We start from the raw sequence: 27,677 nt of genomic DNA on the forward strand, positions 1-27,677 counted from the left end.
GTTCGGCAGATCGAATTATTAGGAAATCTTATATTGAATGCCTTTCTGCTTCATGAAAATTACGGCCAGCCTCAGCGTGAATGAGGATCGCTTCTGTATATATATATATATATATATATATATATATATATATATATATATATATATATATATATATATGATAAAAACAAAAATTCACATTGGTTGAACTGACAGAACCTTTTCCCTAAGAGTAGAAGAACACAATTATAGTTTCTGAGTTCGAAGACCAATTGCACATTTGCAAACCAACTTTTGTCAGATAGGCAGGAGTTCAACCATGACTATGACGTGTTACCTTTGGAAGAGAAAGGTTTGAAACTCAGTCTTTTGGTATCCTTGAAAATTAATAGATTTGAGAGTTCTGAAAATTCATTGAATGATCAAATTCTCCTTTATTAAATCTGTTTTCTAAGATGAAAATTGATAACTAATTCATTGCCTGTCCGTTCAATGAGTCTGCGAAATTTCCTTTATGTTTGAATTTTTTATTACTTTTCACCTAAATTCAGCTAAAATCAATTAGTCATTTGGTAAGTAGAAGGTCGTATAATTCAATATATTATATTGTAGAACTAATTAGGTTGAATTCAGCCAGAATTGATACACCTGAGGAAGGTATTATCTAGTGAAACACGTGTTGCGGTTTTGTAAACTGTACAGTGGAAATATTACAATAAAGTGTTACTTGAATATAGCACCTTCTGGAAAAATATGTTATTGAATCAAATCTTTTACGGTCTTATTTCATTCATCCACCACTTGCATCAAGTAAATCAGTCTACAAGGCCTTAACCCCTTAATTCACTTCCTCAATTCACTTTCTAACTCATTAGTTCATTTTCATGTCATTGAATTATCTCATTTTTGGAAGCAGATGTTGATACGACTCAATAAATTCGAATTTATAACGCTAATCTTAGGTTTGGCGTTATTAAGAAGAAGAAAATGGTTTGTACACAGCCGTTAACGTTGGTTTTGGCCCCATCGATTATAAGAAATTCTCCTTTCGAACGTTGTGTGAACCACCAGAACTGCAAAACTGTAAACGCGTGTTTTATAAATCAAGTTTTATAAATCAGGAGATGAACTGTACAATACAGTGTGGGAGCGCACTATCTTATTGGAAAACAACTGGATTTCTGAATTCATCTGACCAAAACTTCTTGAATCCGTGAGTGAAAGACGTTTTGAAGAATTTCCAAATATGAATCACCAGTCAGATTTTCCTCTAGATATATGGGAATAATAATATGATATCCCAATATTCCGACCCAGATATTTATTTTCTCATTAGTTTGACTGAACCTTCGAAAAATATGTGGGTTTATGTATTAATATCGCACATTTTGACATTTGAAATTTCAGTTTATGAAGAAAGTGTATTCATTACTATAACAAATACTTTTTATGCAATTTTGATTTTCAAAAAATCGTTCGGACATAGCCGGGTGGTGACGTGGTTGCTTTGTTCACTCTCTCAATCGACTGATTTGTGAGTCGGTGGTTCAAGCCGCAAACTGAATGATCGATTTTCACTTGCTGTCGTCCAACCCGTGTTAGGAATCACACGTTAAAAGGTAAGACCTCGTTAGACCTTAGCTCGCACAAGTTTCGACTAGGTACTGAGGGTTGTCGAAAAAACATATTTTAACATAACAAATTATTTAACATATTAACACACAAAAATGCATTCTTCTGGCAGGTTCACCTTCATTTCGATAATGTAATATCATTGGTTTCTTTGAACTCCTATAGCTCTAGCTGAACTTTCAGTTCGTTGAAAATATTTTACCAATTTTCTGTGTTATGTTCGGCAGATCGAATTATTAGGAAATCTTATATTGAATGCCTTTCTGCTTCATGAAAATTACGGCCAGCCTCAGCGTGAATGAGGATCGCTTCTGTATATATATATATATATATATATATATATATATATATATATATATATATATATATATACAAATATATATATATATATATATATATATATATATATATATATACAGAATATATATATATATATATATATATATATATATATATATATATATATATATATATATATATATCTCTAATTCATACACTAATAACTCCGCAATTGGTCACCCAAATTCGAAACAGAAAAAGTCGTTGTGTAGAGAATTGAAATATATTTCGAGCGAAGGATCGGTCACAAGCTCCCCTTTCTTAAAAAAGTATATAGTGCCCTCTCTGCGGCGAGTGACGCACACCATTGCCTTTTTTATCAAACAGTAGGTACTTGAAATGATTCCTTTTCATACAAATTTGATTCCTTATTCCGTCAATAAGTTAAAAGAGGGGACTTTCAATTCTATTGTATTAATAAGATTGAATGAGTTTGTCTCTTATTTCCAGGGACGGACTAAAACTGATACTCCTTTCTGAATCGGCTGAGTCCATCTCTTATCTTTTGCAGGTATCTATGTCGTTTCACTAAATGATGTCTGTCTATGATATCGAAATCTGGAGTTTCACTGGTAGATATATCCGAAATAAACATAGAAGGGCTGAGAGGTTTTAAATTATCTTCTTCCGAAATATAAGTTAAAGGCTTTGCATTAATTATGGCTTCACAATCGCATAAAGTCGTCATCAATTCTTCATAAGTTAAAGTTGCTTTCATTAAGTTTCTACGAAGTAATTCCTTAATTACTCTGACCATGCGTTCCTACCAACCGCCCCACCAAGCGGCTGTTGGAGGATTCTGATGCCATTTGATTTTTTTAACTGTATAGAGTAGTCCATAACTTCATTCCAATCTATCTTTTTCAAATAGTGTTTTGCTCCAATAAAATTTGTCCCGTTGTCAGAATATATAAATGAAACTCTTTCTCTTCTCGCTATAAATCGCCTCAGTTATGATATATTTTTCCAAACATGTATTTATTTAGTGAATTTCCGTTGATGCGTCGAATACCAGCCTAAATTTAGTGGTTATACTATTTTCTTTAATAACGGCACGATGAGGTAAATAGTGACTTGGCCTACTATCAATTGAATCTTCCCTAACTTCTTATATAATACCTAATGATTTCCATTCTTGCAAAAACCTTTCTATAATCTACAAATTATCCTAAACTACTTAACTTTTTTTTGAAGACAATAATCTTGCTTCAGCTATTTCTTTGTTGTTAGAAAGTTTCGGATGACCTTCTTTCCAAGGAAGATTTACTTGATATCTAAGTTCTGTCTGCAAAACCGTTTCTTTAAAATACTTTTTCGTTTCAAAATCAATTATTTCTTTTGGTGTGGTATTTGCGGGGTCTTTTATACCCAAAACATCAAATTTCCACAAATCAGCAATAGAAAAATCAGTAAAACCGGAAAAATAAGATTGTTACTTGTATTATGGACTTATTGTCCCATTATAGTCCATCCAAGATGTGTTTCTATGGCAACAAGTCCATTATTCAAAGTTTCAATATGCCCTGTAATTAAATTTCCAAAAATATCTGCTAAGGGCAGATATTTTTGCCCCTAGCAATAATTCAATTTCTTGTGGAGGCTTATTTATACTGATATCACTTAAAATAATGTTGTTATTCTTCAGATAGTCTATAACAGCTAAATTTCGCAATCTAGGTATGTAATTACATATCTTTTTCTTGGGAAAGAAAGTTTTTGGCTTTCTACTACTCCATCTTGATACAAAAAAAACAAGGATGTTTTTTTGTATCAAAAAATGGAGTAGTAGAATGCCAAAAACTTTCTTTCCCAAAAATTAATCACTCCTAAAAATATAACCTCTTCAATTCATATCTTTTTCTGTTCCGATACTGATAATTTGCAAGAAAAGTCATTTTTAACGTCACTTATTGCGATATCGTATATATTATGGAGATAAGGAGATGATTCAAACCCACCAAAAACACCTTGTATAATATTTCCCTTTCCTGATGGCTTAAAATTTAAATCTTTTGCACATTTCGATGAAATATATGATCTTTGGGAACCGGAATCCAGCAAAGCCCTGACAAGTTTATGTTTATAATTATTTGTCACTTTGACAATGACAGTTTGTAAGAGTGTGTCAGTTGAAAAATTACTTGTCAAAAAATTTTCCAATTTTTGTTTGGAATTTTCATCTGGTTGAATCTTTTCGAATTTAAATAACAGCACATTATTGGAAAATGTTTCCGCGCGCACATTAAACATTTTACAAACGCTTTGCAATTTTTGCTGATATGATTGGTTCTCAAACAAGAAAAGCAACCTTTCTTTTCCACAACTTTTGCTTTTCTCTCTTCCAAAGAAAGTTTTTGTGCAGCAAAACAATTTTGACTTGCCTGGGTACTATTATTACAAAATATACAGTTTGGTTTATTACCTTTGGAGGAATCTTTTGTATTAACTGTATTCATTGCTGCCGTAGAATAGAGTTCTGGCTCACCTTGCAGTAAACGTTTTCCCTTACTATTATGTTTCAGCTGCTCCTTTTCAATTCCGAAACTTGTTTTTGCCAAATTTATTCTTTCTTCTGATTCCACTTTTCGGTTCTCAAGAAATCTAACAACATTGTAAGATAGTTATCAGAAGCAAAAGTATCTTTTTCATTTTGACTATGCATGAATTCATTCTTCCTCAGTGAAACGAAAGAAACCGAAATAATTGAAACCATAAATAGCCTGAAACCGAAGAAAGCTCCCGGTATCGATAACATTCAATCCGAAACACTCAAATATATTGCTAACGAAATATCTTGCCCACTGAAAAGTATAATAAAATCGGTCATTTGCAGTAGGAAGTTTCCCGGAGAAATTCAAAATAGCGGTCATCAAACCCCTATACAAAAAGGGTGATAAATTGAACATGGAAAACTATCGTCCCATATCTTTATTAACGAATTTATCAAAAATCATGGAGAAAATTCTGAAGAAAAGACTAGTCAACTACCTCAATAAATATAATATTATATCTGAAAATCAATTTGGATTCAGAGAAGGTCGATCGACTGAAGATGCATTGATTAAAATCACATCAGAAATATATCGATCACTAAATGACACCCAACCAGCACTTTGTATCTTCATTGATTTAACAAAAGCCTTCGACATTGTGAATCACATTAAATTATTACAAGTACTAGAGAGGACTGGCATTCGTGGAACTCCACTAAAATTATTTTCTGATTACCTGAGTAAAAGACAACAATGTGTGAAAATAAGAGAAACGATTAGTGAATTCAAAAATGTTGAATACGGAGTACCTCAAGGCACAGTGTTGGGACCTATACTGTTTAATCTATATGTTAATGATTTATTTTCGTTGGAAACCAAAGGGCAAATAATCAGTTTTGCGGACGATACCGCAATTTTGTATAGAGGAACAAATTGGACAGATTTAAAATGCAAAGTTGAAACAGATCTTCAAGATATATTTGCATGGTTTAACAATAGACTAATAACAGTTAATTTCGAAAAAACTTACTTTATCCCATTTTCTTGCAATAAAAATAAGCAACCAGATTTCCGAACATTATCAATCTCTATACAGATGATTCCGATGTCACCATACGGTCCACCGAACATTGTAAATATCTAGGAGTATACATTGACAGCTATCTGAAGTGGAATAAGCAAATTATGAATGTCTGTAAAAAAGTGAGATCTACTTTACCAAGATTCAAAATTCTGTCAGACATACTAGATATAGAACATCTCAAAATCCTTTACTATGCTCTTGTAGCAAGTCATCTGACCTATGGAATAGTAGCTTGGGGGGGAACTGCAGATATCCATCTAAGAAATCTGCAAGTACTTCAAAAATATTTCCTAAAAATAATGTATAAATAAAAGTATACCTATCCAACCAACGAGCTTTTCGAAGAAACAAAACTTTTTGATTTGTTCACTATCTTTTGGGTGGATGCATGTATATGTGTGTATATGCGTGTATGCATATACAGGGTGTAACTGAATAAGTGTAAAACATTTAAGGAGGTGATTCCTCATCGAAAAAAGATAGGATCTTTCATATAAAGAAACTTCATTGGAGCACCCCTTGTTAAGATACAGCCTCTTAAAGGGGGTACATACAATTTGTATAAAACATTTTTTCACAAGCACTGAAGAAGTTACAATATTGAAATTAACCTGACGTTTTGTACTACCAAAAAGACACTTAGCCAGTAATTTATTTGGTGTATCTCATGGTTGTAAGGGGTGGAAAACGCAACCCCTAAAATTAATTTCCAATGTAACTTTTTGTCTTATTATTTGTTTACCATTTAAAAATTTACTTTCGATAGCCTGTTTCATTCTAAACAAAAAAAGTCTCTTGGGTTTTTTGCCCAAAAGAAACCAGTTCGCAGCAAAACATTATTTTACGAACAACTACAGAGATACATCGTCATAAATGCGAACTGGATTTGTTATTTTGTAGTTAGTGCCTGCATTAAACTATTAAAGGTAATAAACAAAACTAATTTATTAATAACAAAACTCACAACACAACACAACTTTTTTAGTGCTTGTGAAAAAAATTGTTATACAAATTTTATGTACCCCATTTAAGGGGCTGTATCTTAACAAGGGATGCTCCAATGAAATTTCTTTATATGAAAGATCCTTTTTTTTTGATGAGGAATCACCTCCTCAAATGTTTTACACTTATTTAGTTACATCCTGTATATGTATGTACAGTGTCACATATAAAGTCCGCATCAAATGGGATTTTTTTTGTTCATCTCTTCAAGCAACTTTTGATATCTCCATTAGGTTGTGTTTTAAAAATGATACCAAATGACATGCATATGACCGATCAAGTGATTTTTCTTCCCTGTCAAATTTGACATTTTTTTCAAAAATTGTTCAGAAAAGCAGTTATTGCTCGAAATTTCGAAAATCGGTAAAGAGAAAAGATGATTGTTTTTTCATTTTTCACCCATATACCAATTTTTAGCTCTCTAGTACAAATTTAGTTTTTTAACAGTTTTTCGAAAATTTGACATTTGCCGATTTCTCAAATTTAGCCAAACCTCAACAGAGTTAGTGCTTTATGCCTAACTTATCTTTCCAACGCATTTTTATTACCAATTGCCAATTTATTACCATTTTTATTACCAATTATTACAACTTATTTTGCAAAAATTTAAAACACCAGAAAAAATTATGCCAAAAATGATGCAAAGTTGATGCAGTTTTCAAAAACAGATAAATATTTCACTTTATTTCTACTTTTTGCGAAATAGCTTGATACATAAGCATAATTAAAAAACAATATCAATGAAAAGTCAATAATTTATTCTTTACTGCACTTTTCAAACAGTTGAACTTTGATTTACTAATTACGAAAAATTACAACGCAATTAAACTAAGGGAAGGAATTATACGAAAGTAATTTCACATTTACTAAATATCTTTTATGAGGTATGAATGAACAAAATTACTTCAGAAATCAATTTAGATTTTGTTGCCTAGAAAACTAAACCGTAAAAAATTCTAACAAACATCTGTTAAAATGAAGTTATAATTTAAATTAAGAACACTAAATCAAATCGAAACATATGCCTAAATCATGTAAATACCAATAGAAATACAAAATAAAAAGTCACATTTCGGTGTGCCTTCCACCACGTTCAATGCAATCAATTGTCCTTTTTAAAACATCTTTAACTGCATTCTTTTAACTACGGGGTTTCGTGCTTACAACACATTCTCGAATAACTGCCTTTAAATGGTTTATATCTCGAAAAGATCTTTGCTTATACACCTTTTGTTTTAAGTAACCCCACAAGAAGAAATCTAGTGGGGTTATATCAGGAGATCTAGGCGGCCAAAAGTGTTACATATTGCGACTGATTACTTTGCCCCTAAATATTTCCAAAAGACGCTCTTTAACCACCCTTGTAGTATGAATAGGTGCACCATCACACTGATACCACACAACATTTCTTACTTGAAGGGGCATATTATCCAAAACTTCAGATAGTTCGGTATTCACAAAGTGTAGGTAGTCCGCAGAATTTAAATTATGTCTAAAAAAGTATGGTTCTATAATTCGATCGTTTAATATGCCACACCATACGTTCGTCTTAAACGAATATTAATCTCGACATTCGATTACGAAATGTGGGTTTTCTTTTGCCCACCACCTGCAGTTTTGCGAGCTCACAACGCCATTTGAAGAGAAGGTCGCTTCATCTGTCCATAAAATTTGATAAGGAAAATGATAATTTTTTTCTTTTTCCCCTTGAAACCAAAAAGAAAAATACAAGCGCATATCGAAGTCCCTTTCTTTTAATGTAGGTATTGATAAATTTCGGTTTATAAGGCGTAAATTTAGTTTTGTGTAAAATACGTCGTACACTCTCTCGGTTAACATCTGTTCTATCTGCAATATCTTGAATGCTTGTTTTTTTATGTTCTACGACATCCAAACATATTACAAATTCCACTTCTTCAGTATGTCTAGAAGGCTGATGTGCTGACGACTGACTGCCTGTATCTTCGCTGAAGGTGAACACTTCCAACAATTTATTTGAATACAATTTAGTTTCGTTTATTTTAGTTTATTCTACCTACATATTCAAAATTTCCTGAAATAAAATTTTGACATTTCTTGAAAATGTTATTAAAACAAATACCTACTGATTATGCACCCTTGATACAAAAATAACTATTTCGCTTAAGGATGTCATAAAAGAACGTACCCAACAGTAATGACCTCTTATTCAAACGAGTAAAACGTCAAATTCATTTCCAAAGCATTCTTGTGAAAAATGCAAAATATTGGTAATAACTTCAACATGCATCGATTTTATCAAATAATCGACTTGAAGTTTTCAAGTCCAAATATTTAGAAAACGGTTGCTTACAGCGACTAGTAACAAGGGTAGCTTATTTACGTAGATATGATAGAGGAATCGATTTTTTTACTGAAAAATGTGCTAGAAGTACGCCCAAAAAAGTTATGAATCTTTAAAAAAGAAAAAGACGTGTAGGTGGCGCCCCCTACGAGTAAGATCAATAAGAACATCAGGTTCGAATTCGACACCTCAAAAACCTCCATTACCAAGTTTAGTTTAATTATTTCAAAAGTTATTTGAAAAAAACGAAAATAAAAATAAAAATTCAACATCCTGTGTCTTGGAAACAAAACGTTTCCGGACATTTATTTATTTGGACAATTCATATTAGAATATTGTGAGGAATCACCTCCTGAAGTTTGTCAAAGTACTTTTGAATCACTCTGTATATGTAAATCTAATAAATATCACGCACAAGCTCTGTGAGCTTCAGTGATTTGTTATGTTTATTTCTTTACTTGTTGGATGTTTATCTTTTTGTACATTTTGAAATAAACATTATTATTATTATTATTATTTACACCTTCGAACTACGATGTCTTTCCCAAATCTTGAGTAACTCACTCGAAAATGCGGATTCAACCAATGGGAAAAGCATTGCAGCATACTTTTCAGTTGTCACACCTAATGACTCTAGCGCTCGTAATTGAGTCTCCAATATATCGTATAAAGATGATAATGACATACCTGACTTATTTTTGTTTACCTGTTGAATAACTAGGTTCAACAACTCTCTCACATAAACCTCAATCAGAAATTCGTCTCTAGCGAACCGTACTTTCAACTGGTCAAGTGCTTTTTTAGCGCCGGATGGAGGAAAACTTTCCACAAGTTCCCGTGCTGGTGATCGTAGTTCCGTTGCCTGCACCAAATACTGAAACTTGTCTTCTAAATCGATGTCTTCATCCTGGTCTATCTTTTTAACCTTCCCCAGAACCCGATCCAGCTTTTCACATTTCCGTCGAATTTGGTCAGCTCTAACTTTGGCAATCCGAATTTTCGATAGATTTTTTCACCATAAGAAATCTGTGAACTGGTTCCACAATCTGCTCGCATTTGATTATCTACCAATCGGATTTCACATTCAGATATATATTTGATTACCTCAGCTCTATAAAACTCCATATCGTCGAACTCTTGTTGAGCTTCGGCATCGTTGAACTTTCCGGAAAATAACTGCTCCTTGAAGTTCTCATCAATAGTGAATATTCGATCACTCTTGTCTTCCAATTGTCTCAAGAGTGATAGTATTTGTGCCTTACTCGTTTGCTTCATACTCAAGGCTATATCTAGATCGCTGCTAGTATTGCGAAAATGTCCTGTCACGGTCGCCACTATTTTAAATATGAGATGGATATAATTTTATCATCAAATAAAGTCTTACTGACGTATTTAAATTCTATTTATTTGAAAACTGTGATAAAAATCTTTTTACTAACTAACTTGATTCAACTAAAAATATTTCAGACATCACATAAACTAAATATAAAATCTATATACAGACGGAATGATGACAACATACATTCTAAATCTAACAACTGCTTCTTCATAATTAAAATCCTTGAACAGATTGATTTTCATTGATTGATTGATTTGAACATAGGGTAAAAGCCCCACTTATTGGCACTTCAAGTATTTCTCTTCAGCGAATCGCTTCAACCATAGGAACTATATCGATTATTTGGTCCATTCTCATTTCAAGATGTAGATCAAATATTCTAGTTTCTATGTATATACTATTCCAAAACACATTATGGAATATTTTAGTTGAGAATGGTAATTTTCTTGAAAAACTACAATGTATCAGTTATTGGCACAAATCAGTAGTTAGTGACATTCAGTTTCATGTAGTAATTGGCACTCTGTTGCAATAATTGGCACCGTTTTTGTACCAATGATTGGCAGTGAAAAAGAGGCATTCAACTGAAAGTACCTGAGTACCTTATAATTTATTCAACTTAATTTTTCGAAGAATATGGACTACATCTGAAAAACTCTTCATACATATTATGTTTTTTGAAACAATTGAAATGATACATACGAGTGCATTTCTGGCACTGAGTTGCAAAATTCAATACAGCGGCATTTCTAACACATAAAAAACACCGTCCTTTATTGACTATTTTATTATTTTGAGGAGGAGAATTGTGTGGTAGATCTGTCTGTCGAGAATTCTGCTGCTCACAACTTGGAATGCAATTTTCTTTTGACTGTAACACCGAAGAATGGTTTCTTACGTGTTCATTTTTCTTAACGATTTTTGGTTTCTTAGCTTTGATGGCAGCACTTATCTCCCTCTTTTTTTCTTTTCTTCTTTTTTTTTTTCTTTTTTTTTTGTTTCTCCTGTTTTTTATTTTCTTGTATTGTTTTCCAGCCGCTCGATGTAATAACGTAGGGAAGCCTTTCCGTTTGACGCTGCTCTTTTCGCTCGGGAGTCTTGCCACTGAAGAAATTCTTCTATTCGTCTTTTAGAATTCATGATGTCATTCATTTCCATGGGTGGAATACTGTTAATTTCATCATAATTACTTGAGATTCTTTCTGCAGGAGATCGCTTTCGTAGGGTAGAGCAATTATTGTTATTATGATTTTCCATCACATCAATAATATGTGGAGGTGAATTATCGGAATTTTTTTTATGACTTATCGATTGAATCAATCTCTCTTATTTCATTTCGCCCTGAAGGAGTATTGATGAATTCCATATCACTACTCAGAGAAGGTTTAGGTGGCCGTGTGAAATTATTATAATCCAGTTCTGATTGATTTTCAGTAGCGTCATTCCTAGGAAATATCGATGTCAAAAATTATTGGCATCTCGTTAAACTGAGCTTCTGAGATTTCGTCCGGAGGTTCATTTGGATAACTATTTTCTTCCAACTCCACTCTAACAATGGAGTCATTATTATCGTCCATGCTCACTCCTCCGTCATCTTTCCTTTCATGTATTGCAAACTTGCTAAAAATTTTCAACAGAAGTTGAAAATCTTCATCTGGATTGGATATATTTTCATCTCTCTTTCCAGTTTTTATTGGCTGAAGTTTTTCTGGACCCACTATGTCTATAAAATCATTATAAGTTAAGTGATTTTCCTCATCCCTTCGCTCAATCTGATCATTGACCGGTTTTTTACCGAGACATTTGGAAAAATCAATTTTGTTTACATTCCAAGGATAAATACCACAAGCTTCAAACCCATTAGAATTCGAAGTTGTCTTGAGCGATTCCAAAGCTTCTTTCAAAATGGGAGCGAAGTATAACTTCGTCAGAGGCATACATGGATTCGTCCTTCTCCAATTCAGAACTGCTGATTTCCATGCGTATTTCAGAGATTTGAAGCAAGACACATCGGCAGGCTGTAGGATCCTTGTTGCATTCGGATACAAGGCAATGAGGACAATCTGCAGTTTGGTTCATAAAAGACTGAGTTCATATGTCATATGTGTTTTATGACAATCGACAAATAAAATAACCGGAAACTGAATGTGTTCCTTGCCTAGATGAGGGTGGAGTATATTCCCAATATATTCGTAAAATACTTCTGCCTTCATCCAGCCATTATCATTTGTCCCTATGCCCCATTTGTCAGGAACACCTGGACGATGTGAGATGGAATCCTTTTATAAGGATAGATAATCATTGGCGGTGTAACCGAACCACTAACTGTAAGATTAGCTTTTGCTGCTCCGTGGTCCACCTGATACACAGTTTTCGAACCGCGCGGAGCAATTACCTCATCTTTATCTGGACACAGTATAGAAAACAAGTCTCATCGCTATTATATATTATTGTGGGGTCTTTAAAATAATTCTCGATGGCAGTGAACCAGTTTTTTTGATATTAAGTTCGGAAACATTGCTGCCAGCACTAGTGACTGCTTTTGGTATGCGAGTAGTTAATCTTGGGTGCCTTCTCAGAAAGGCGCTATGCCAATGTCTTCCCGGTATGTTTTTTTTGAATGGGTTGGGCCTAGGATTCAGATCAAGAAACTTCTTTACAGATGATTCGATATCGTTTTTTCTTCTAGGAAATACTTTTCTATGACTGTCAATAATCCATTCTTCAATTATGCTTTCTTCTTGTTCTGTTAGAAATGTCGCTGGACCATGGCCAATTTTTTGAATTTTTCACCTAATCGGTATTGAAGAGTTTGCCTGAGAATACCATATTTTGCAGAAGCTTGCTTCTGTCGTAATCCATTTCGAATATCAGTCAAAGCCTTCTGCAATGATTCCTCACCATATCTCTTAACATATTTGTTTTTATTCGCAACTTAAGGCATTTCATCTGTAAAAAAATCTGGCGGATAAATTTTTCATTTTTCAATGAAAACCGCTAATTTTGATCAAAAAAAATACCGAACTGAATATTGGATTCAATCAAAATATATCACATTGCTTATTATCGATATCCTGTCTACAAATTCAGCATTTTTCATGTTTTAACGTTGTAAATTACTGTTAACCATAATTTGACAATAACTGAAATCGTCCCATTCACTCTTGTAATAGTCATTGGCACAGATGCCAATTACTGGAAACATTAACTTTTCCAGATGCAGTAGTCGGCACCCTTCAAAAGTAACCATTCGTACAAAAATAATTTGTTTTTTTACCAAGGCCATTATGATCAATTCATCACATTATAACAGCAAAAGTAGATATATTGAATCAAATACCTGAGTAAACACGCCTTGAAGTACTCTATTATCTAGTTGAATCAACTATTTTTTGGCATCTGCAGAACTCAAGGAACTTTACAAGTTGACTGAAGGCGCCATTTGACACGAAATCCATCTTGGTTTTGATCAGGTTGAAAATCTCTTCCCGTACCCTTTCAACTGTCTTTCGCCATGGGGGCGAGTGGTTCAAATCTCAGAGTGTTGTTTTGGTAACGACATAGAGGTCAATGACATCTATGTCGCTCTGGCCTTGTGTACCCCTTCCTGACTGGGGTATTGATGAACAAACTGTTCATTTTAACAGACGTCGTGGGGCCTTCACTCAACTGAGCGACGGGCCTTCTGAATCGAGTGGGGTCGTCTATAGTGTAATCTACAGCTTCCCTAACTAGTGGGTTATCATGAGTTTCCGCTGACTCGAAAACTCTCTGATTCCTCAACTGAATGGACTGCTGTATGGTTAACAGCTTCAAATCTCTGCGGATGGCTTCATTCCGCACGAACCATGGAGCATTCACCAGCATCCTAATGATTTTGTTTTGCAATCTCTCCAGAGTGGAGAGATTTGTCGGGGCGGTTTGTCCCCAAGCGCCTGAAGCATACATAATGACAGGCTTGAACATCGTGTTGTATAGTAAAATCTTGTTCTTAAGACTCAGTTTTGATTTGCGATTTATCAGAGGATAGAGTTTAGCTATCCTCATTTGTATCCTGTCTTTGATGTAGTCAATGTGATTTGCCCAGGTGAGTCGGCGATCCACCCAAAGACCTAGGTATTTGACTCGCGTTTGCCATTCGATCTCCCTGCCTGAGATCGTGACTCTTGTGTCTGGAGAAACGTTGCGCCTCCCCAAATCTATCGCTTGAGTTTTATCTGGGTTCACCCCAATCTTCTACTGTAGGTACCAGCGTTCGAGGTCGTCCAATGCGCGTTGCATGTAGACGACCGCCAACCCTCGTCCCATGGAAGAAGCGAGGAGAGCCGTATCATCGGCGTATAGGGAAGTCTTCACGTGATCGAACCTCGGATGGTCGCTCACGTAAAGCCTGTACAGTAGTGGAGACAGCACAGCTCCTTGAGGCACTCCAGCTTGGATTTCCCTGACCGGAGACAGGGTTCCTTCAACTCGGACCTGAAATGATCTGCCTTTCAGGAAGGACCTAATCCACCGGATCAGGCCCCGAGGCAGGTCGAAATCGAGCATTTTATGAAGTAAGCCTTCGTGTCATACTCGGTCGAAGGCTTTTGAAATATCCAGGAGGACCAGATGGACTGTCTTCCTGTTATTTAGCTCTGAGATGGAGTTTTCGACCAGTCTCAAGGCCTGCAGCTCGGTGGAGTGTGCCCTCCTGAAACCGAATTGTTCGTCAGGTAGAACATTTCGGTCTTCAACTTCTTCAGTTAGCCTTTGCAGCACAACACGTTCAGCCAGCTTAGCCGCTGAGCAAAGCAGACTAATCGGTCGGTGATTCTGGGGAAACAACGGGTTCTGGCCCTGTTTCGGAATCATGACAACTACGGCATGCTTCCATCTTCGAGGGAAGTATCTGAGGGCGATTGAGCTATTTATTATGTCCAATAAGTATCTGATAAAGTTCTCCGGGAGCTGCTTCAACAACCTATTGTTGATTGAATCAATTCCCGGAGCCTTTTTTGGTTTGAAGGCTCTGATGTACCCCCTCAGTTCTTCCTCCGAAGCTGGACGGATCACATCGTCGTCATTCTCCCTGAGGATACGCTGAACTCGTTGTTCCAGCCGGATATCACGGTCAACATCATCGTCCGGATCAACGTTAAGTTGGAACTGATTTTCCATGGTATCTGCAAAGGCCAGCGCCTTCTCGGCGGGGGAGTAGCAGATACCGCGCTATCCGTGACGAGGGGAGGGAGCGGTTTTCCTCTTCTCGAGCCTGCGGGTGACTCGCCATAGCTCATCATCCCCAGGTTCAAGAGATTCCAAACACTCACTCCACCTCTCTCGTTTCTGTAATCAATGATGGCCCGTTTGACTTCGTTGGCCATCCTGTTAGCAGCAGTCTTGTCCCCAGGATAGAGGGTCCGCTGATAAACTCGTCTGAGTCTGTTCCTCTCCCGAATAAGGTTCTTTATCCTGGGAGGAAACTCATTATGGCGCCATTTGAGTTTCTATACAACGGTTCATTAATACCATTGTCTATAGATCATTAGACAATGTGGTAGAGATGTGGTGTGACAGGATTTTTAAGGAACTGTGACTAACCGTGACTGCTCCGGTAAGTCACAGCTCAAAATCACTGTGATTTTCCGGAGTCGTGATTGATGACGGCGTCGGACTGATTCGTTGACAAGTGTGACGACGATCGGCACAAGAGTGGGAGCCTAGACCTAGATATCAGTTCTCGGATTCGTATGATCGAAGAACGTGTTTTTCAGAAGATAATTTACTGAAACGATTCGAATCAAAAGTTGATATGAACAGCAATACCTAGTAATGGTTCATTCATATTGATTTTTGTACTCTACATAACTGAAACTGCAATTTAGATTTTAATTACTACAATAAAATTATCAGTTCAGCGCCAATGAAATCGTGATTCGGGTTGCTATGAGTATCATCAATCAATATCATCTGTATTTGTACAAAAACAAAATGTAACAGTATTTGAATTGAAGAATGTGACATGACGCTCCCTATTTACTCTTGTAAAACCCTTCCGGAAAAGAATATTTAGGTTTAGCTTATTCTGCTTATTTACTGTACTCAGCCGTGCTGTACTCATTCATCGTACAAATTACTGATTGGAATCATAAATCTTTAAAAAAAAATTGGTTTCTACAATACGGTCACGCTTACTGTACCCTCCACCTCTTAAACCCCCCCTCTTTTATATTAACATTATAGGGAACGAGAAAAACTGAACGATCACGATGAGATTCCCGAATTCACTGTTTGAGCGGGAACCGGGAACGTGTAAAGTAAACCTGTTGTTGTTGCTTGCACTGACTTATTCAAACAATAACAATTCTCACAGTAGAAGCTGGTTTGAAATATTGCAATTGATATTTGAAAAATTTAAACAATTTGCATTTGTTCTTCCATATACATTACAGAATGGAGATGAGGAAAAAATCAATGTTATGGAATTTTTTCTCAGCAGAAAGTGAAGAAAAGGCCAAATGTAATTTATGTAACCACATTCTTAGTTACAAAACTTCAACTAGTAATTTAAAAAGGCACATGGTGAGACTACACCCGCTGGTAAACGTAGAGATGAATGAAAACCAAGGTCCAAGACTTCAAAAAGTGGTAGCCGAACCACCTAGGACAGAACCGGCTCTCATGGAAGAGACTTTTCATAATTTGCAATCAAAGATTAAATGTGTGAGCCATTCACATATTTATCCTATCACAATCTGGAGCCATTTTGACTCCAAAGTTAGTGGACTACAACCAGCAGGAACTTCTACTTCTAGAGCGATAATCGAGGTTCAACGATATTTAGAAGATGGTCTTCTAGAGAGAAATAAAGACCCGTTAATATGGTGGAAAGAACATGCATATAACTACCCATATTTATCACAAGTAGTTGTCGAAAAATTTGGTTCAGTGGCGACATCTGTTCCAAGTGAAAGAATTTTTTCAAAAACAGGGCAGATTCTTTCTGATAGACGAGCACGTTTAAGTTCTGAAAAAGTTCAAAAACTTGTTTTTCTCAATGTAAATTGAATCTTGACATTTTGCAAATCGCAAGAGAAACATTTGATCTCATTTTATTACCAAAGTTTTTTTTACTATACACTGAATATTGTTTTATTTTATTTTTGTTATTTTCCGAATTTATAAGAGTAAAGTTTATTTTCAGTTGAAAAAATGTTTTATTTAAAATATAATTTCAAATAAAAATTCAATAGGAGTCACCTTCATAACGGCTAGGCAGAAATGTTACTGTGATTACAGTGAGCTTTTGATCGTAGCGATAAAGCAAATGAAACTGGAAACTGGTAATCAATGGTTCCTACTCCGACTCTGACGAAATACACGATCACGATCATCATGCACGTTCGTCCCCAGTCGTTTCGAGTCGGAGTCGGAACTGTGACTGAAAATCACGTCAACTTTTAGTTCGTCGGAACTGGTCACTCCCGTGACAAGTTAGTCACTGTGACAAAATCACAGGTCGGCCAATCACAACACATCTCTACAATGTGGAAATAGCGCCATCTTTATGATTTAATTCAAATATAGTCTGTATCATGAAGAAAACTTTATAAAATGCAGTCAAATATCGGTAGGTATGCCAATAACAGGATCAGTGCAAACTATTGGGGTCTTTACCCTATTTTTAGTATTTTCATATGAAATATTTCACCTATACCTTATTCTAACGTTTCCTACAGATCAACCAATTTAACGTTTTTAAATTGTGCAAGGGGCCAATTTTCTATAGCTTTTGTATTCTATCACGGCTTTTACACAAAATGCGCGATTTACGGTACTCTCTTGGTTTTCCTAAAATGAGTTTCAACGCACGTACTTTATCCCAAGATATAACATATATTTTTTCAAAGGAAAACCCAATTTACAATTTCAAACATACCTACATTTTTATATTTAATAAATATCTAAACAAATTCATAGGGTATTGCTGTACTATCATTTAATTTAGACCATTGTAATTCAAACAATTGCTTTTTAAAAGATTATATATAATACCGTTCCAAATATGCCTATGCCTCAGTGATATTCATTTGCAAGTCTTAGTATTCTGTTCATCAGAGCACTAGTGTAATATATGGCTGTGGGAAAAGGTTATATATTTCTAGTTAGTTTTATAGAAATACAACTTTCCTAAAAGTTCAGAATACTTACTGGGAAAAATATGTGAAGAATCTAGAGTTCAAGATGAGTTTTCATCTTTCAAGAGATTGAAGATTTAAATTGAAAAGGTTAAATTTTTAGGAGGTATTAGTTTTTCAAAAAACACCCTTTTTGATTAAATTCAAAGGGTTATATTTTTAGGGCAGATTAATTTTTTGGGAAAGGAAGGTTTTGGCTTTCTACTTCCCATCTTCATACAAAAAATATGGGAATCTTCCACAAAAAAAGTCAATTCCAAAATAAACTCTACAAATATGTGTAGATCATGCAAAAAAGTTACTTTCAGACACAAACTGGAAAAAATATCCCATAAGAGAGTTTATTTTAGAATGATTTGCTTTTTTCCTTTCTTTGTCAGTTTCCCACATTTTTTTACCTAAAGATGGAGAAGTAGAAAGCCAAATCCTTTTTTATACTCTCTACTTGTATGTTGTTCAACAAAAAATGTGAGAAACTTTGAAATAAGGAAGACAGAAAATAACTACAATCAAAATCTGTTTATAAAAATATATAAATCATACACCGAAGTTTTAGATGCAAACTTGAGAAAAAAAAATAGTTATGCCAATATTTCAATAAGTGCCAAATTTGAATCTTTTAAATGATCTACCTGGTAAATTTATTCTGAACAGTTTCGATTTTTTTCAATCGAATAGAAATACTATGACCATCAAACTTTGGAAATGTATTCGAGAAGAGAGTTGTTTTTGATACACCAACAATAAAACAAGATCGATTGTTGATTAGAGAACTTGAGCATCTTCAAGATTTGTCATCTAAAATCCATTCAGCTTAATATTAAATGAAACATTAAACATTCTGCTGAAGACGAACATTTTGATAGTATGTCTATCATTTATTTGTGAAATCGACTGGTTTCCACATCCTGTCGTGAAAGATTCATGTATATCTGATAGTTTAATTACTTCTTTGATATATCAAGTTTTTACGAATATTCCATCCATAACATGAGCCTCTAAGCGTGTAGTTTTCATAATAAAGTCTTTAGTGTTTTTGGGCGTTATTAGTCCAAAAACAATAATGGAATTATGGTTCTTATAATGCAAATATTGCTTACGCCTTGGATGAGTTTTTTCAATATTCCTACAAGTTTATATAAGTCATACAACATATTAACTAATTTTTTCAACAACTACACTTTCAGTTGATTGGATGCGAAAGGAAATCACTCGTATTACTCTTAATCAACTTTTTTCGTTTTTAAATTTTACTTTTGGTGAAATAATTATCTTTATTGTGAAAGTAAAAATGCTATTCGGATTTGGATATGTCTAAGTTTACTTTTTCAATATATTTTATAGCAACACACACAATAATGAAAATTGCTAACTGTTAAATATTATTTTATTCAAATTTTTTTTGTACACTACACATGGAAAGTGAATTTTGAACTGTACTGTCTTGAATCTAAAACTATGAAAAATAAAAACAAACTTAAAAAAAGGTAAAAATTGTTAGTCTACCAACAAAATTCAAATTAAGGTAAGTACTACCTGAATCTAACAAAAACATTAACAGATTATCTACCATAATAGAGTTGTAAAGTATCTCAGATCTATGTTAAAAACAAATAAAACTTACATATTTCTCACAACAAACTCAAAAAAAGTAAAAATGGTTAATCCAACCAACAAAATTAAAATTCAAGTAAGTACTACGTAAATCTAACAAAAACAGTAACATATTATATACCATAAAAGAGTTGTAAAGTATTTCAGATCTATGTTAAAATAAAAAAAACTTATATCTGTCACAACAAACTTAAATAAAGTAAAAATGGTGTCTATCAACAAAATTGAAATTAAGGTAAGTACTACTTAAATCTAATAAAAACAGTAACATATTACTTACCACAACAGAGTTATGAAGTATATCGGATCTATGTTAAAAATAAAAATATTTTCTAAAACAAACTTCAAAAAGTAAAAAATGTTTAGTTTATCAACAAAATTGAAATTAAGGTAAGAACTACATATATCTAACAGAAACAGTAACATATTATCTACCATAATAGAGTTGTGACGCATTTCAGATCTATGTTGAAAATAGAAATAAAACTTTTGTTTCTCAAAACAAACTTAAAAAAAATAAAAACGGTTAGTCTACCAACAAAGTTACAAATAAGGTAAGTACTACTTAAATCTAACAAAATCAATAACATATTATCTACCACAATAAAGTTGTGAAGTATTTCAGATCAAAATTAAAAATTGAAATAAAACTTACATATTTTTCATAACAAACTTAAAAAAAGTAAAAATGGTTAGTCTATCAACAAAATTAAAACTAAAGTAAGTACTACTTGAATCTAACAAAATCGGTAACAGATTATCTACCATAATAAAGTTGTAAAGTGAAATGAATCTAGTAATAATTTTCTGTAACTATATTTCTTTCACAGGCCCCAAGTAAACCCTAAAACAAATTTCCATTAGTATCAAATATAGATAAATCTAACTTCATATATGTATTATATGGAGTTAGCAAAACACGTTAATGGCTCATTGACATTAGTATCGTATTATTGGGAAGTATCGCTACAGTACTAAATATTTTTCAAATTCAGAAAGTATAGAAAAAAATCAAAAACTATTTTTTTGTACATAACCTGCAAAAATAAAAACAAAAGTTTCCAAATCATGTTCTGACAAATAGCACAGGAAAACTGATAAACACAACATTTTACCTGCTTTTGAGAGTTCTAGTGAAATTCCCTTATAGTTATCAGTATCCTCGGGCCATTACAGGTTACTAATATTTGAATTATTTCCTCAGCCCTATACAGTGAAAGTAGAAATTATTTATTTCAAAATGTGAGAAATCATAACTAATGCATTATAGTGAGGACATTTCAGATTTTGCAAAAACAAAAATATTCAATTTTTTCAAAAGCAGAAAACTTTCACTAGCATAATAGGTAACACACCAGTATATTATGTTATTTTCTGAAAAAAGTTCCTAAAATTTGTAGTGTTCCTATTTCTGATTTACTCGAAAAGTAAAAATTATTTTTACTTTTCGAGATGGACTGATGAATATAAATCAACTACAAATTATGGATAGGTACATAAATGTCAACACTCTTAACAATATATAAGTAGATTTTATTCTTGAAAATCCGAAATGTGGAATATACTTCCACCATACCTGCTGATCCTAAGGTTATCAATATTACTGTGCATTGTAGGAACAATTGTCTTCATGTCTTGAAAGCATGTGTAACTTTCCAACAAAGACACATCCCTTATTATCATTTTTGCATGGAATATTTACATTCTCTGCCATAGATTCAAGGGCATAATTTCTGGCACAACCAATAGGTGCTTGGCATGATGGGCAAAGGGTCACTTTGGATTTGCATTCGTTACAGAGAAGATGACCAATTTCACATGAATAAATTTCCTTTGTCATATATTTTGTGCATATTGGGCATTCAAGGGTTTTTTTAATGTGTTCGTTATTATCAGCAGCTTCCAGTTCTTCTGGAAATAACTCCTGGTTAGTTGTGGGGGTTACTTTCAAAGTAACTAATATGTGATTTCCAACTATTGAACTAACATTTTTCCAATTGAAATTGATTATATGTTTTTTGTTTCTATTATCACTGTCATCTGTAATATTTTTGGCATATGGATGAATCCTCAAAGCACATTGTTTCTTCAAACATTTAAAACAGCTTTCTCGTTCATGATATTCATTGATGGATATATTTTCATACGAGAGAGAAATAGATGGTTTAACAAAACTGCTGAACCTCAAATGATAATGAAAATTGTTATTAATGGATTGTAATGATGTAGCACAAATTTGGTCTTCAGAGAATAAAATAAGAAACTGTAAACTATGGACAATTAGTAAACACACTTGTGTTGAAACTGTATTGATCATCTCCACAACTATTTTCTCGTAATATATATTTTTCTTATGCATCATCTGCATGTGACTTTTGAAGTGACTAATTTCGATATGTTCTTCACAATCTTCATAGTAAACAGGGCATTTGAATCTTCTGTGAGGGCATCTTTTTTCATGTGAATCCACTTCTCTCCATGGAATATTTTCTTGGCAGTTTTCATGAATACAAGAAAATTGTAAATGCTTGGCCACATTCTCAAAAATTGTGTTTCTTGTAGCTACCCTGCATTTGATGTGTTTACATCTTCCACACTGTTGTCCTGTACCACCACTACCATCATCAGAAACCGTCATTACTGGTGGAATTGACAACCAACCACCACAAAAAGTGCACTTGTGAGATGTAAGTTGTTTAAGAACTATGTCGGTTGTATTATCTTCCATTTTCTGGTAATTTGTTTCCTTTAATAGGTATCTAAAAATGGAAGCTCGCTAAGTAAATTGCTGACATATCCCTTGGTTGAGGTGATTATCAAATATCAATAATATTGAAACACAAGTTTATGGATTTTAAACATAATACCTACTTACTTATAAAAGTAACTGTACTTGGGCGTATGTGAAATACTCAAATACTGGACATTCCAGTGTTGCCGGTAGCCAACATCAATTTCCACTAGCAGTTAATTTCTACTAGCGATTAGAAACAGCAGCCTTTTCGAATGGGCAAATCTAGTTACAGAATGACAGAATGATTAACAATCATTAAATCCACATTTACATCGATGTAGACTGTTCAGGAATATATCATAATCTTAACATGTAAAATGAAGTCTTCTGAATGCTGTAATTAGATGTCAAAATCTTTCTTAAAAAAGATATCCGGTTCAATAAAGACATATTATTAGATTTTCGGTTCCCAATGGGGTTTCATAACTCCATGAAAGATGGGTTGAACCGTAAATGAAGATATAATGGTATCTTCCAGAGACACGATAGTGAAACAAGCCGTAACGACAATTCATTGAAGTTTCTTTCAATCGGTAATCGGGGGGTAATCGGGGCTTCTGTGAACTGAGTGGGGCCCATACTCCGGTCACTCATTATTCCTTTCGGATAATCCTAGGGTATCGTTTCTGATCATCCGAAAGGATGACGATACTGCATATCGAACTACTACTGTTTACTGATTTTAGGGGAGTGGAGGTGGTCACAAGGAGAAGTACAATTACGAACTTTTCATATTCCCATGACTAGGTGATGATTTTAATATTAAATATTATTATATATATATATATATATATATATATATATATATATATATATATATATATATCGTAATCAAATAAATATATCTATCTATCTATAACTAAAACACTTAAAACTTGAAATTGATGATAGGCTGAATACAAATTTGAAATTCCGAATCGTGAAATGTCAATGTCTTGACATTACGTGATACTTCACGATCCGATCAATTTCCGTAAGCAAACAATGACCACATTTACACAAGTATATAACATCCATTGTTCTGGTATCCACTATCTACCTCCATCATTGAACCCGTTTCCTAACGGCCATCGTTGCCAACTAAACTCATTGGAATAACTGTCAGAAGTACGAGTTTATTTCCTACGGAATTAAAAACTTGGATGAAATATATTTTTTTTGGAGGTTATTGATTTTCTAGTCTCTGTTCTAGTACCATTTGAATTGATGATAAACATGCGTTTGCAATTCTCCACAAACCATTTTAACCCTGCGTTACACGCAAAGTGAGCGCGGCGATCACTTTTTTCTAAAATATGCGATAACTCAGACAATTTGGCAACAATGTGCGTATCCTAGAAACTAAGATTCCTAGAAACCCTGGTGTTGGCAACGCTAAGATTTTGTTTTGAACTTTTTGAAGGAACCACCTGTTGCTTTTAACGATACATCTGTGAGATACCTACGAGAGTTTTCCCAAGATGGCGCTACTCTGAATTGTTCGAGTCCCCGCTGAGTCAGTCAAATTAATTATTACCTGTCATTGTCAAAAAGAATTTTCAACTTTTGGTATTTTGAAATTGATATTTTTTGTCATCCCAATCTTTACATTGTTCGTATTTTTTATTATAGTTTTCGTTCGTTAGTTCTCAGTTATTTTAGTTTGGTTACATTTTTCAGTAGTAATAAGGAATAGTTTTATATAGTGTATAAGGATACTTTTTGTAAAATGGGACAATTCTGTATTTTGTGTGGACAGTGTAAAAATTCGAGTAATCATCTGTATTCAGTGCCAAAGTTAAATGAAACATTTTATGATTACTGTCAATCCACCAAGGATAAACTATGTTTGTATCAGCCTACACCAAAAACAAACTTCATATTTTGAATAATCCTTCACCCATTCAAATACACTGTCTGCTACTAGAGTGTCATTACTTTCTTAATCATAATATCAAATTGAAAATAAACATTCACTTATGCTTTTTTCATTTTTTTTCAAATACAACTCAATACCTAGTTGCAAGAAAAGTCTACTCATAAGAGTCATAGATACACTTACAGATGAATTTTACAGTATGCAGATAGATTTATTGCATTTCTACAGAATTATTATGAGAAGTAAGTAAGTTTACACTTACATAAAATTTTACATTCATTTAAAATATCATGAAATGAATATCAGCATAAAATTTAAAACAAATAAAAAATAAAATCTATATCAACAATTATTAAATCATAGATTAAGTTTGAAAATCACTGACTGAGTAGGGCTCCATTCAAACAAATAGTTCCCCAATCCTAACAGAATGTTGTGTATTTTTGAAATCCTGTGGAAAATTATTGTAGAACTCGAGGGTGCTGTTGTACTGTGGACTTCTATAAAAAAAATTTATTGGGTGGTTAAATGACTACTCATGTATGATGAGAAACCTAATGTTCTCTTAAATATATACTTGTAGTATTTGTTAGCATATAGAATTCCAAGCAACCAAACAGTATGCTCTTATAACTTTACTTGTTCTCAATTGGTGATTTGAATGGTTTTATTTGTGCATTGTATCTGACCAAAATCTGTAATTTATAGGATGAAAACAAGAGGAAAGAGTGGATGGATGCTGTCAGGAAATATCTGCCTGATGGTGCTTTCATTTGCTCAAAGCATTTTCCCATCCATTTCATTGGTGAGAAAAAGCTTTTGAAGGGTGTCAAAACATCATGCATGCGAGTAGTCAGTTTCTACAGCACTACCTATAAATCCTATCAAAAATTTGTATATTTTTTCAAGGTGCACTTATAGAAAAGTACTTAATTGTACGAATTTCAAGAAAACATGCACCATTTCCAGAATCAGTTTTCTAATAATTTCTGTAGTTGGAAAGTATCCGTTGAATAAGGTATCAAAGGTAAATGTGATCACATACAAATCAAGAGAGAACACTTGGTGTTATCAAAATGATACATATCAAATTATTCATATATGAAATGATAAATAATCTCTTCTAGCTTTACCTATCTACAAAAAAAAAGTTCTTTTCAACCGGCTGTTCTCTAACGGTGACCCTCAGAAGTTCGCAGTTGGAAACAAACACTCTTTGCCATTCATTTCTCTTGAATATAAAAGATTCTTGTTTTCGTTTCAACTGAAGCATATCAATGTACTTTTACATTTTTCACATAAGGCTCATTACGGACTTTAAAGAAAGTTATTGATAACATAATATGAGAAGAGATATTTATGAAACCATTATTTAATTGAATCATCTTGAAAAATGGATATGTCACAAATTGTCCGAATGTATGGAGTTAAGTTAAGTATAAGTTCAATATTTTACATCATATTTTCCCTTGATACCTTTCATAAAAATACATCATTATTCAATACGAGCTAATAGGTGCTAATATCATTCTATAAATGAAAGGTCATAGTGGAAGAATGGGGTAAAGTTGAAGAACATTTTCTACAAGTGCCTGAATCACAGAAAATTAACTTCATTAACATATTTGTCAATATCTGTGTAAGCGTACTGCTTACACATGGAAATAATAAATACGGTATCATTCGGTATCATACGGTCTCTTCTGAGAACATAATCAAAAAGAGGTGTATCTTTTAGAATCTTTCTTGAGACGGTTATAATGAAATGCCAGTAGGAATTAAAAAAAAAAATAATGGAAAAGTTGTTATCGAACAAAGGGTTATATTTAGGTATACATGCTAAGAATCACACGTTAAAAGGTAAGATTTCGGTAATCCCTGTTCGCACAAGTTTCGACTTCTGAGGGCTGCCGTTCGTAGGGGAACGACAGCTGGTTAACGGAAAAACCAATTTTAACAAATACCATTTTAGTTTTTTGTCCATGTTTATTTACAGGGATCTCAATTTATTCATTTGTATAAACATAGGTGAAACCCAATTTTTGTTTACAATAAATTATATTACAAAGAAAGCTTGTACTGTAACCACTTATAATATTACTATAATTATTATAGACACATTTATGTGTGTATAATGAAGGACAATTAAAGTAATGAAAAACATTTACATTAGCAAAGAGTGAGATTCTTAAAAATATTTTCATCATCACAGATGAAATTGATTTTATCAAAGTAGTTATTTTCAAGTCTCAACATTTTAGATGTTGGAGATGGAGAATGATACCCATAGTTAGTTGAGTGATATGGTGTGATAAATAGCTTTATTTGTCTAATGGACCTCCGTGGAACGTTGAAAGTTATAGGGGAGAGAATTTCTGGACAATCAATGAAACCAGATATAATTTTGAATAGATAAACTAATGATTTAGTGTAACTTCGATACTGAAATCTGCATGAAATATTTCTAAAATCGAATTGAATGCATTAACTCATCGTGCCTAATTTCGTAATAGTTAGTTTCCTGGCTTTGCCTGTTCATTTTTGGTAAAAATATTCGACTGCAACTGAGACAGTCATATTCAGTTGTGTTTGATGGAAGTAATCTTGAATCTTACAGAATAAAGTTGATACTGAAATTAGTTTCAATGAATATGTCGTGGAAAGTACTTCGTCAACGCCGCTGAAGGTGACTGTCATAGTTGCAGTCTAAACGTTGGAGTTTACCAAAAAGAGACAACAGCAAAACCCGGGAACCAACCAAAATATTGAAGTCAGTCATGAAATCATACTACATGAGCTATTGAAAATTATTGATGAAGGATGCTGAAATTTTCCCAGATTCAAAGATTGATTTTCATTTTTTTATATCTGGTTTTTATTTTTCAGTTTGCAGTTGGATTATCCAGTGGAAAAAACTCACTTTGAAACATGAACAACCGAAATAATTGAACCCTATGTTTAGTTCTGTGATCAGTTTTTTCAAAGAATATTTGATAAAGCTTATACCAAATATCTGATAAGGATTGTGTCATTATTCATAT

At 33.5% G+C, this 27,677-nt stretch overlaps 1 protein-coding gene across 3 annotated transcripts; it reads right to left on the bottom strand.

Annotated features, from left to right (window-relative positions):
- Positions 1-19,739: 19,739 nt before the first annotated feature.
- On the bottom strand, positions 19,740-23,010 carry LOC111512257 (uncharacterized). Of its 3 annotated transcripts, XR_012465640.1 has the most exons (4): positions 22,860-23,010; positions 21,561-22,743; positions 21,100-21,190; positions 19,740-20,828 (listed from the first exon to the last, which is right to left on the bottom strand). XR_012465640.1 is itself a non-coding variant. In XM_074176233.1 (3 exons), exon 2 carries the CDS (start codon positions 22,710-22,712, stop codon positions 21,585-21,587), a length of 1,128 nt encoding a protein of 375 aa, XP_074032334.1. In that variant the 5' UTR covers positions 22,713-22,743; positions 22,860-23,010; the 3' UTR covers positions 19,740-20,828; positions 21,561-21,584. The 3 variants fall into 3 exon arrangements, 2 of the variants coding, with proteins under 2 accessions (XP_074032334.1, XP_074032333.1); XM_074176233.1 differs by lacking the exon at positions 21,100-21,190; XM_074176232.1 differs by having other exon boundaries at positions 19,740-22,743; positions 22,856-22,906.
- Positions 23,011-27,677: the final 4,667 nt, after the last annotated feature.

Source organism: Leptinotarsa decemlineata, unplaced genomic scaffold, assembly GCF_025532065.1.
Source record: "Leptinotarsa decemlineata unplaced genomic scaffold, Ldec_3_MD MMD2_tig00001719_RagTag_RagTag, whole genome shotgun sequence".
Lineage (NCBI taxonomy): Eukaryota > Metazoa > Arthropoda > Insecta > Coleoptera > Chrysomelidae > Leptinotarsa > Leptinotarsa decemlineata.

Coding starts and splice junctions, on each gene's coding strand:
- LOC111512257 (XM_074176233.1), bottom strand. CDS start 22,712: ATGGAAGATAATACAACCGACATAGTTCTTAAACAACTTACATCTCAC.